At 35.5% G+C, this 12,992-nt stretch overlaps 1 protein-coding gene across 1 annotated transcript in view; it reads right to left on the reverse strand.

Moving 5' to 3' along the window:
- Nucleotides 1-12,992, reverse strand: part of LOC110919878 (probable leucine-rich repeat receptor-like serine/threonine-protein kinase At3g14840) — a 28,867-nt gene that overhangs the window by 182 nt on the left and 15,693 nt on the right. The window contains exons 3-14 of the mRNA XM_035985318.1: nt 3,117-3,188; nt 2,944-3,012; nt 2,397-2,468; nt 2,234-2,305; nt 2,045-2,116; nt 1,809-1,877; nt 1,003-1,074; nt 845-916; nt 500-761; nt 322-387; nt 150-215; nt 14-49 (exon numbers count right to left, since the gene is read on the reverse strand). Coding sequence (XP_035841211.1) covers nt 686-761; nt 845-916; nt 1,003-1,074; nt 1,809-1,877; nt 2,045-2,116; nt 2,234-2,305; nt 2,397-2,468; nt 2,944-3,012; nt 3,117-3,188 — 646 coding nt within the window. The 3' untranslated portion in view covers nt 14-49; nt 150-215; nt 322-387; nt 500-685. The remainder of the gene's footprint in view (nt 1-13; nt 50-149; nt 216-321; nt 388-499; nt 762-844; nt 917-1,002; nt 1,075-1,808; nt 1,878-2,044; nt 2,117-2,233; nt 2,306-2,396; nt 2,469-2,943; nt 3,013-3,116; nt 3,189-12,992) is intronic.

Genomic DNA, 12,992 nt, shown 5'->3' on the forward strand with positions numbered 1-12,992 from the left:
ACAATAAACTTACGAGTTCTTACTGCTAGAGTAGCTTCTGAATAAGTTCCTAGAAAATGAAGAGGAGGTAGGTTTCTATTTCAAGGGTTTTTTTTTTTTTTTTTTTTTTTTTTGGAAAAGAATGGAACATATGGATGTTGAAAACTTACAGCGATTCAGGACAATCTTTAGGTACAGAAGTTTCAGTGAAGTTGTTGTAAGAAAGATCTACTTCACTACATTACCAACACAATCATCGAATATAAAATAGATCCTAGAAAATATTTTCAAATTTCAAATTAAAAGCAACAATAAGGTTTAAGGAAGCTTGATAAACCATACCGATTACTATCAACTTTTGTCAGCCATCCAGGTACGCTACCGTTAAGGATGTTACCAGTGAGATACCTAGTCATTTCACCATATACACTTTTTACAATTTGTAATGAACAATAGGATGATATTTATAGTGGAAGAGCTAAAAATATGCAGAAATAAAGTAAAAGCTTATATTTATTACATTTTTTTCACTTCTTTTAGTCCACTTAAGTCTGGTATTTCTCCACCCAAATTGTTAAAGCTGAGATCTCTGTGTAATTATACGAATATGGATAAAAAAAATATTTCTGGAAATGTATACAAACACTATTACGAGTGCTTTTAATGGATTGAGATCAAAGGATGGAAGAGGGAGAAGTTTATGTTATTACAGATACTGCAACTGGGACATTTGTGATATGTAATTAGGAATCTTCCCATGTAGATTACATCCTCTCAACATCCTGTAACATCCACCAAAATTCTTGTAGATAAAACAAGCAGTATTATAATTTAATAATTATTTCTATACCCCACAATTACTTACAATTTTTTCATGCCTGTCATGCTACTTAGATTTGGAAACAGTGATCCTTCTCCTTTCAAATCAGATATCGCTCTAACAATGGGTTACATGAGTACATCTTGATCAGCTAGTACTTGGTGCGTGAATAGGAAGAGATGAAAATGGTGTGTCTAACTTACAGTTGAAACAAATTTTTCAAAAGGGAAATGCTTTCTGGTATTGGTCCTTCCAGCCCACTACCTTGCATCTCCCTAATAATATTAGAAGATCAAATTAATGCTGAAGGCAAGAAAGGTGATGATAAATAAAATATATACTCGGTAACTTTTTCAATAAAAAAACCTTAATAATACGAATAAAATTATCATACATTTAAAGAGTGTTGGAGATCAAAGGACAAATTGATTGAACAAGATCACATTAACACAAATATTGAATCTTAATTACGCTTGTGATTTTTTTTTTCTGGCAATCATGAAAATCTTTATGGTGGAAAAAGAATATGTGTGATTCAACTGGTAACCGGAATACCGGACCCATGTGATTCAGGCCAAAAATCAAGAGTGGTCATTTCGAGAGGCCAATGAAAAAGAGAGGTGGGCGTTACATGGAATGCAAGGCCTAGGAGGAACACGTTAAGAGGGGGAATGATAGTATTAATCAAATTTGGTTCCTAAAACAAGGGTTCAAGATAAATTTTAAGGGGTTTAAAAAAAGGTTTGGTTAATTTGTTTGAAGCTTAAATGTTTAGATTGATTTAGTAAGTGTATCGGATGAGTTTATTTATTGGTATAACTAGGTTTGAGTTAGAATATGATTCGTATAGGCTTAGTATAAATATAGGGTTAATGTACTTGTTTATTAGTTAATGTTAAGTAATAAAGAAAAGAGCTGAACTGTGTTATATATATTTTGTGTTTAATCCTACTGCTTATTCCAATAGAGACACGGGTTGATGATACAACAGTGAGGAACTAAGACTTACAACATATTTAGTCGCGTGCAACTTCCAAGGTTTGGGATTTTGCCACTGAAGTTGTTGCTGTCCAGGCGGCTGCACAAAGGTGAAAAATAGTGGTGATAACTAATTTAGAATATCATCCAACAAATGGGATCAATATGTATGGGTGTATTTATGTATGTATTATTTTACCAGCTGGCTGGTGTAACACAATATGAAACTGATTAAAATGTGAGTTTGGAAGGGTGTAGTGTGCATACAGTTCTGTCAAGTTTGTCAGACTATTAAGTTGCATTGGCAGTTCACCCGTGAGATTATTAGCAGTCAGGACCCTGTGGTTTGAGAATAAGCGGTTATGATAAACGTGTACCAATCACCATATACAAGAACTATGTATAAGCAATAAATATAGTAGTCCATATAGCATAAGTGTACAAAGAAGGTCTTACAGATGATTCAAATTTATTAGTTTCCCAAGCTCAGCAGGAACTTTTCCTGAAAACATGTTGTTCTCTAGACCCCTGGTATTCAGTTATCCATTAAACCAAAACAACATAAAGGATGTAATATTATTGAACACATAAGAGAGAGAGAGAGAGAGAGAGTGTGTACAAGTATGTAAGCGTAGTCATATTGCCTAAAAATATAGGAATGCTTCCTGACAGCCGATTACCCGAAAGAGATCTAGATTACAGTTACTATTGATCATTAATAATCTGAGATATCAAATAGATGTAAGTAATAAACTGGAGCTAAATTAATCTGTTATGGACCAATACCATTGCAAGGTATGTAACTTGTCCCACATCGGTTGTATGGGCAACTGATATGGGGTTTATATACCAAATACACCGACTAGACTAGATTTTTGGTTTAATTCTCCTGTTTGCTATGTAACATTGGTATCAGAGCCAGAACTCGAAGTTGTGGCTTGGAGAGAGCCAACCGTGACCAACGAGGACGTTAGCCCTTAAGGAGGGTCGATTGTTATCGGCTAATACCATTGCAAGGTATGAGACTTGTCTCACACGGTTGTAGGGGCAACTGATGTGGGGTTTATAAACCAAATGAGATCTCTCACCCATCAGACTAGTCTTTTAGATTGAGTTCGTTTGGTATGTAACATAATCATTAATAATCTGAGATTCAAATAGCTTACATGAATTCCAGCTTAGTTGATGCCCACTCACTAGGTATGCTGCCATTTAGGTAATTACGAGCCAAATTACTGCAAGAAACATCCGATTTGATCATGATTATGGCATGTTGCACGGTCCGTGGCCCGAAAAAAAGTATTTTAAACTCAAATTTTGGTACAAATGGTATTCTCACATGTTCTCTATTGAGGGTAACTTTGCCAGGGATGGTGGGAGAACACCCGGAAGATCCTGCCCCATCAAAGTTCTGTTCAAAAGCAAAAGTTGAACCTCAAATTATTGTTAAGCATATATTAATATAATTTCGAGTATAAATTTTATGTTACTTTAGCATACAATTTCCATTTGCATCAAGGAGAATGAAATCGGAAAGTACAAAAAATATTCTTTATTTCTCCTTCCCATGAATTACAATTGAGAACAACTAGATGTAAGACCCCGTCGCATTGCGGGCGGGGCTTACAAATTCAGCCGGCATGGGTTAGTTAATAATTAAGGGGTTGTTTGTTTACCTCTTAATGAGGGTCTAAATGGTTCAGACAGACCTCTTACTTGTTCAACACTTATTGATTCATACTGTTTGTTTCGTGAGTAAATTTCAGACATTTGCATCTAAATGGTTCAGACATTTGCATCTGAATGATTAATTATTATACTAAGTCTTATTAGATTATAGTTATAAGCTAGATATATTCATAAGTATAAGTTATATAGTATAGTTTTATTATTAAGGTTACATTATTATGTTAGTTTTATTATTCCTAAGTTCCGGCAGTTATTATCTAAACCTGCCATGTATATATATATTGTATGTATCACAATAACAATCACCAATTCGAATCAAGAACACGTATTTTTCTCTCTAAGAATTCGAACCCTAATTCGCACAAACAACAAAGTGGTATCAGAGCCACATATAACGATCCATCCATTATATCATTCAAATCTGAAATAATCAATTCATAATCACTGCAAATCATTATCATGGCAACATCGAACACTGGCGTTCAAACTCAAATTCCGAAACTTTTTGGGCAAAACTATTATCACTGGCACATACAAATGAAAGTTCTACTGGAATCGCAAGATCTGTGGGAAATTATAGAAGAAGGATACAATGAGATCGCCGCCAACGCCTCCGAAAACGATCAAAACATCTACAAAGAAAAGGTAAAAAAGGACAAGAAGGCTCTACACATAATCTTCCAGTCTGTTAATGAAATCGTTTTCGAACGAATAGCAGTCAGTAAAAGGGCTAAGGAGGCATGGAACATCCTTCACAAAGCATACAGAGGAGAACGCAGGGTTAAAACGGTAAGGCTTCAAACTTTACGATGTGAATTCGATTCTTTACGAATGAAAGATAGTGAATCAATAGAGGAATATATAAATAGAACAACTGTGATAGTAAATCAATTAAGACTGAACGAAGAAGAAGTCCTAGAACTGCGAATTATCGAAAAGATTCTTCGAAGTCTTACCCGAAAATATGAATCAGTGGTTGTGGCAATAGAGGAATCCAAAGATCTAAATTTGATTACAACAGAAGAATTGCTCGGCATACTGCAGTCACATGAATTGCGATTAAGACAATATGATGATTCACCGGTGGAACAAGCATTTCAAGTTCAAAGTCGGGATCGGTCAAGACAAACTCGATCTGATTATGCCGGAAGAGGAAGAAGCAGGGGAAAAGGAAGGTACAACGGACAGATCCGTTGTTATAACTGTCAAAAATTAGGACACACAGCGAGATTTTGTAACCGGAGAGAAGAGAATGTAAAGAACAACAATGTTCTCATACATGAAGATGAGAATGACGGAGATGATGAGACCATGTTTATGATATTTAATGTGGAGGAAATAACAAAAGAGGATTGCTGGTATTTAGACAGCGGATGTAGCAATCATATGACCGGGAACAAAGATCTGTTCATTACATTAGATGATTCCGAGAAAAGAGAAGTGAAGACAGGAGATAATAAGAAGCTCGAAGTATTAGGGTGTGGAGATGTGTCAATCAAAGTCAAAGGTGTAGAGAAGAAGGTGCCAAACGTATTCTATGTTGAAGGTTTAAAACACAACCTTCTAAGTGTCGGCCAATTAGTGCAAAAGGGATATGAAGTGAGGTTCCAACATCAGGAATGTACAATCAAAGATCCGAAAGGGATGTGCATAGGAACGGTTCAAATGACAGGAAATAAAATGTTTCCTTTGAATCTAAAACACGATGTTACACCAAGGGCCTGTAGTATGATAATACAAGATGTTTCTGTGTTATGGCATAGGAGATATGGTCACATTAATTTCGAGACACTACATAGTATGGGAAAGAACAATATTGTCAAAGGTCTACCGAAAATATCGAATGTTTCACATAATATGTGTGAAGGCTGCTTGTTTGGAAAACACACAAGGAAACCATTTCCTAAACAAGCAAAATGGCGAGCATCACAACCTCTTCAATTGATTCACTCCGACATATGCGGACCTATGAGAACCAATTCCATAGGTGGATGCAGATATTTTATAACATTTATTGATGATTTCTCGAGGAAGACATGGGTTTATTTTCTGAAACTGAAGTCGGAAGCTCTAGCAAAGTTCAAAATCTTTAAGAAGCTTGTAGAAAATCAAGTGGATCACAAAGTAAAGGGAATACGCACGGATAGAGGTGGAGAATACTGCAGTCACGACTTTCAAAGATTCCTTAAGGATAATGGTATACATCATCAGTTAACAACAAGCTATACACCTCAACAAAATGGAGTGGCGGAGCGGAAAAATAGAACCCTAATGGAACTAAGTCGAAGCATGTTAAAAACGAAGAAACTTCCACATTCTTACTGGGCAGAGGCAGTGGCATGTGCAACATATCTTCTGAATCGATCGACCACAAAGAGTGTACAAGACATAACACCTTATGAAGTGTGGAGTGGAAGAAAACCGAGTGTAGATCATCTTCGAACATTTGGAAGCGTAGCATATTCACACATACCGAAACAACATCGTTGAAAGCTTGATGACAAGGTGGAAAAAACAATATTTATCGGATATAGTGAGAATAGTAAAGCCTACAAACTTTACAATCCAATAACAAATAAAACTATTATAAGTAGAGACGTCACTTTCAATGAAGGCCAAGATTGGGAGACATTCAACACTGATGAGAATGACAGAAACATTCAAATGAACTGTGGGAATGAAGATGACCAAGAAATGGAACCTGCAGCCCGAGAGGTCGAGGCTGAAGATCAAGTTCAGGATATTAATTTACAAAACAATAATCAAGATGGAAGTGAGACACACAATGAAAACGAAAACATGCAAGATGAAAGGTCAGAAGACGAAGCATCATCCGTTACTTCAGAAAATGAAGAGCTTAGAACTCGTGTCATAACTGAAATATATCAAGAAACTCAACCCATGACGCAAGCTCAAGTTGATCAACTATACAAAAATGTTCAATCCGACTCAAGTGATGTAGCCAACTTCGTACTGTATGCAGATGCAGATCCAACTAACTATGGTGAAGTCGTAAAAGATGTAAAGTGGAGGGAAGAAATGGATAGAGAAATAGAATCAATACAAAGAAACGAGACATGGGAACTAGTAGAGCCTCCACCAAATCAGAAACCAATCGGGGTAAAATGGATATTTAAAACAAAGTATGACGAATATGGGAATGTGGACAAATACAAGGCAAGGCTAGTGGTTAAAGGTTATAATCAAAAATATGGAATAGATTACCAAGATGTATTTGCTCCTGTGATTAGATTCGATACAATAAGGCTGATTCTAGCATTAGCAGCACGTTATGGTTGGTACTTGCACCAAATGGATGTCAAAACTGCCTTCTTGAATGGAAAGCTAAAAGAACAAGTCTACATCATGCAACCAGAAGGATATGCTAAGAAAGGAGAAGAACGAAAAGTATGTCACTTAAAGAAAGCATTATATGGCTTAAAGCAGGCTCCAAGAGCGTCGTACAGCAGGATAGATGAGTATTTTCGTTCAAATGGATTTAAAAAATGTGTGTATGAACACACTTTGTTCATTAAAGTATCAGAGAAGTCCCGAATGGTGATATGTCTCTATGTTGATGATCTAATCATAGCAAGTGACTCACTTGATATGATAAATCAATTTAAAAATTCGATGAAGAAGGAATTCGAAATGACTGATCTTGGGAGTCTTCATTATTTCCTAGGAATGGAAGTAAAACAGAAAGATGGTAACATAAGTTTATCACAACAGAAGTATGCAAAGAACTTACTTGAAAGATTCAATATGAAGTGCTGCAATTCAATCTCAACACCAATGGAATACGGTCAGAAGTTGTCCAAGGAGGATCCGGAAGATGAGGTGAATGAAAATTTATATAGGAGTCTAGTTGGAAGCCTAATGTACTTGACAAATACACGTCCAGACATCATGTTTGCTGTGAGTAAACTAAGTCGGTTCATGGATAGACCAAAAAAAGAGTCATTGGGAAGCAGGAAAACGAGTACTCAGATATATACAGGGAACGATTAATGAAGGCATAACCTATTCAAAGGGAAGCAAAGGAAAACTGATTGGGTTTAGCGATAGTGACTATGCAGGTAACGTGGATGATAGCAAGAGCACTTCCGGTTATGTTTTTCACCTGGGATCAGGAGCCATCGCCTGGCAATCAAAGAAGCAAAAGGTTGTAGCCTTGTCATCCACAGAAGCAGAATACATCGCATTGTCAATGGCCGGATGTCAAGCCCTATGGCTTAAAGGAATTTTGAATGATCTGCTGTTTAACATGGATTGTCCTCCCACAATCTTCTGTGACAATAAATCCACTATCAGTCTCGCCAAAGATCCCGTCTATCATGGTAAGAGCAAGCACATTAGAGTCAAATATCACTTCATTCGAGATCTTATAAAGACCGATGAAATAGAAATAAGTTTCTGCTCAACTAAAGATCATGCCGCTGATATATTCACGAAAGCATTACAGCCAAAAGATTTCTATCACTTCAAAGAACTCCTTCATGTTACACCGATCTAGCTTACGGGAGGGTATTAGATTATAGTTATAAGCTAGATATATTCATAAGTATAAGTTATATAGTATAGTTTTATTATTAAGGTTACATTATTATGTTAGTTTTATTATTCCTAAGTTCCGGCAGTTATTATCTAAATCTGCCATGTATATATATATTGTATGTATCACAATAACAATCACCAATTCGAATCAAGAACACGTATTTTTCTCTCTAAGAATTCGAACCCTAATTCGCACAAACAACAAGTCTCAATTGTTAAGACTTCTAATCTGAATTGGTCAGACATTTGTCTCTGAACGGTTAAGCATTATATTGTCTCTTAATAGTTCAGACCTCATAATGCTTAGGTATTTAATAGTTCAAACATCTTACTGATTCAACACTTAACTATTCAAGAGTTACCAAACAGCCCCTAAACATTATACATGAGCTCCATGTTACGGCCGGTGTATTCGGTACCGGTAACCACTTTTCTTGTTTTTCAGTACCGGTACCGAACGAGTACCGTGCTCATCCCTACCTAACAATGTTACCAATTAATAATATATAAATAAATACTATAGTACATGGTTTTATCATAAAGCAATGTCCAACTTTATAAGCTTAAAATACAAGTTTTAATGCCTATCAATGTTACAAATTAAGCGTATATAAATATAAATTTTGAACAACTTCATTTTGAACAAAAAAACCACTAAAGCACATGTACAACTCATATATACACAAACTTGTAAAATAATAGTATATAAATAATTTATAATTTATAATTAGAGTTTTTTTAGGTGGGGATGAAGTCATCCACAACCCATATTTCCAATAAGAAAATAAATGCTTCAAATATGAAAACACAATATAAAGCATATTGTACAACAACTAAAGCACAACAATGTTTTAAATTAATAGTATATAAATGGTCAATTTGTAGCTAACACTAAAATATACAAGTGGGTCCCTAACTACCTAACAAGGTACAATAACCAGTGGCAAAGCTTGAAATTTTTTACGGGGGGTCGAAAACGTATATACCCAAAAAATTTTATAGAACCGGGGGGTCGAAAACATATATACCCAAAAATTTCTATACGAAAGTACATTTATAACACTACTGGCCGAAAAGTTCGAGGGGTCGGGCGCCCCTTCCGGCCCCTTCAAAGCATCGCCTCTGACAATAACTAACTAAGATGTGGATTAATTAACTCAACATGACATATTGACGTTATCCATCGTAAACAAGGTATCTAACGCCGAGTACGCATCAAGTAGTCGCTACACGGTAGGCTGTCGATGCGATTTTCTTCAACTCCGCCTAATTACTCGGAATCGATCAAACTCGGTCAGAATCGCATCTAATAGGTCAACTCGGGCCGAGTTTGACTTAAAAAAAATAAAACATAATTTCTATGCTTATCATATTAAAGAATATTAAAGAATGAATATCATTTTCATATATTTTGTTATAAATATTAGTAAATTTATGCTATTTGACCTATATTTAATTTCCAGAAACTAATTTCTTTAGAAGTTAACATATCCGAGTACTCCCTGAGTACTCTCTGCCTAGGCCGAGTACTCTCAACTCCTCAACCGACCGACTAGAGAGCGCCTACCGACTTTTACAACCATGACGTTATCATCCCTTCCTCCCCTAAGCTAAAGGACATTCTTATATACAATTCGGATATAAGATGGACAAACTAAGTATCGGACAACCATTTGGTTTGGCAAGCTGATGTGTTGTACCATCGTAACGAACCATAAGAGACTGAGCTAATCATATCACGATTAAAAAAGTAGGTTAATCTCTATATTATTATGAAATTTCTTTAAAAAATGTGCGTTACTATGTAACATGCTACATCATTATATAATATGATAAAGGATCAAATAAAAATAATATTAACGTACGAAATGTACGCAATGAGGGAAAAAGCAAAAAGTGGCGGTGTCATTTTGGTAATTATGAGCAAACTTCAAAATAACTGGGGAAAAAGCAAAAAGTGTCTTATAGAGTAATTTTAAGCATTTGTAGAGTAATTTTGGGAAATTTAGGGTGATTATCAAATTACTCTACTAGAGTAATTTTGACTTCTGTAGAGGAATTTTGGAAAATGTCATGTAGAGTAATTTTGTTAGCATTTAGTTATGGGGTTTAGCTTTATGGTTTAGTTTTTAGCTTTTAGTTGGGGAGGGGGAGTTAGGTTTTTTTTTTTTTTTTGAGGGGGGGGGGTGGTTTAGGTTTTTGAGGGGTGGGGGGTGGTGGGGGTTAGTGTAATTTTGATAATTACCCTACAATTTTGATAATTACCCTACACGACCAAAATTACTCTACATGAACATTTATAATGGTTTAGGTTTTTTTAGGTTTTTGGGGGGTGTGGGGGGGGGGGGTTAGTGTAACTTTGATAATTACCCTACACGACCAAAATTACTCTATCTGAACATTTACAAAATTACTCTACAGAAGCTCAAAATTACTCTACTAGAGTAATTTTGAAGTCGGTGATAATTAACAATCCCTACGGCATCCTTAAGAGGCTCAAAGATCTTGAAAAAAGAACGAGTGAGGAAGTGTCCAATCTGAACCAAGCTTAAAGCTAAAAATGAATAAGGAAACACATTCTTTGTCGGAACGAGGAAGAACTTTTGACGTAAAACCCGCTGGGGGTGGTTTAGGTTTTTTTAGGTTTTTTTTTTTTTTGGGCGGGGGGGGGGGGTTAGTGTAATTTTGATAATTACCCTACAATTTTGATAATTACTCTACACGACCAAAATTACTCTACATGAACATTTACAATGGTTTAGGTTTTTTTAGGTTTTTTTTTTTTTTTGGTGGGGGGGGGGGGGTTAGTGTAATTTTGATAATTACCCTACAATTTAGATAATTACCCTACACGACCAAAATTACTCTACCTGAACATTTACAAAATTACTCTACAGTAGCTCAAAATTACTCTACTAGAGTAATTTTGAAGTTGGTGATAATTACTAAAATGACACCGCCACTTTTTTTACTTTTCTTTCAATTTGTACGTTTCGTACGTTTATTTTATTTTCACGAAAACTTAGTATATTGTAAAACGTGATTATACAACCTATTATTATATGCTCATATAACATTATGGTACATAATTATATAACCTGGTAAGTGGTTATACTTGGGTATATAACATGATATGTGATTATATAACCTTAATGTACATGACTATATAACATAGTAAGTGATTATGTGTAATTATATAACACGGTACACAACGTCCTTAGCCTATGACATATAGGATATCGGGTCAAACAAACTCTAATGGAACTCATTCTAGCGATGTTGCAACTAGCTCGCCAAACCCTCAAACCCTGACTAGAACCCCTAAGCTCTTAACACTAAACCCAAAAGCTAAATCGTAAACCTTAATTTTTTTTTAACTTTTTTACAGATGTGTTTATAATGTTTTCATCTACGTTTGTGTAAAAAAAATTGGCCCAACTCACGCGGTATCAAAAAGGTCTCACGTTCTCACAAGTCTTAGTGGTTTTCATTTGAACCGAATCATATATATATATATATATATAGGGGCGGACATGGCTTATATCCAGGCGTAGCACGGGCTATAACTCAACTTTTTACCAGTAGTGTAAATTTTTTTTTCCGATTTTTATACAAATGACACCCTAAACAACTATAAGGGCACCACTCAAATTTTTTTTTTTTTTTTACAAATCAATAATAAGCCAAGCTCGTGATGATGATATAAACCAATAATAAGCCCAATTAATATCTAAATAATAAGCCCAAATATCTAAATAATAGCCCAGCTTTGAAGATTGAATGGGCCGCACATTAGATTAGCAGCAGGGATATCAAACGTCGACGTCCAATTTGGAAGCAGCGGATATCAAAATTACCGTTTGGGAACCGTCCAAAGGAAGTTATAACAGACGAACAGAACATTTGCCGCATCAGCACATCGAATAGAGTCACTTTCGTGTTACACCCTTATTTTTATACTAGAATTAAATATCTATTTTATACCAAAGGCCGTTAAAATTTACATAAGTTTCAAAACTTTTACTAGTTAGCCTACTAAGAACAAAAGTAGAACGTAATATTGTTGTTTAAGACTTTGATTACAACAAAAGAACCACTGTTTAACAAATTTAACATAGCGGAAGCTTCGAAGTGGAGTGTTCGGTTCATTTATCTTGTCGCTTGATCGCCATCCATGACTTCTAATTACCTAAGAATCAACAATTAGATCGTTAGTTCTTAATGTTTAAGAATGATAACGTTTTAAAGCTTAATACCCCATTAAAAGAATGAGAATATAAAAGTGTTCCAGGCTCCACCGTAATTTACGGTACCACCGTAAATTACGGTGAGTGCTGGAGATTCCTGGTTACACCGTAACACAGGAGAGAACCACCATAAATCAAAATTCCCTACCGTAAATTACGGTGACACCGTAATTTACGGTAGCACCTGGGAATTCATGCTTTTGTTTGGTTTGAGCATTTCAACCAAAAATTCCAACTTTCGGGTTTCAACATCCTGCATTATCAAAGTAGTAAAGGTCTAATATTTCTAGTGCATCATACTATAGCCACTACATACATCAATTTATCATATTCGGAATATGGACCATGTTTACTTGATTGTTTGACCCGTTTGGCTTGCCTACGGAAATTTCCTTCCTTCTTGGCAACTACCAACGAGCTAAATTCGTCATTCATACTAGTATTCAAATATGACAACGCCTTTGCTCCAATCCAATTTAACTAGAAATATGATAAACAACTACAACGATCTAAATTTACATAATGTAACGAGACGTGTTACATACCTTCAAAGTAACCCTTTTTGACGTGGTTCGGCACTCGCTTGTCCACTTGACGCTCCTGCGCCCGTTCCTATTGAGTTCAATTACCATATGTTTAGAACTCTCTTTTCAAATCATCATTCGCATAATACACTAAATATCATGATTATGCGTTTAAACTTGAAATTTCAGTTTTAAGCC

Source organism: Helianthus annuus, chromosome 16 (assembly GCF_002127325.2).
Source record: "Helianthus annuus cultivar XRQ/B chromosome 16, HanXRQr2.0-SUNRISE, whole genome shotgun sequence".
Lineage (NCBI taxonomy): Eukaryota > Viridiplantae > Streptophyta > Magnoliopsida > Asterales > Asteraceae > Helianthus > Helianthus annuus.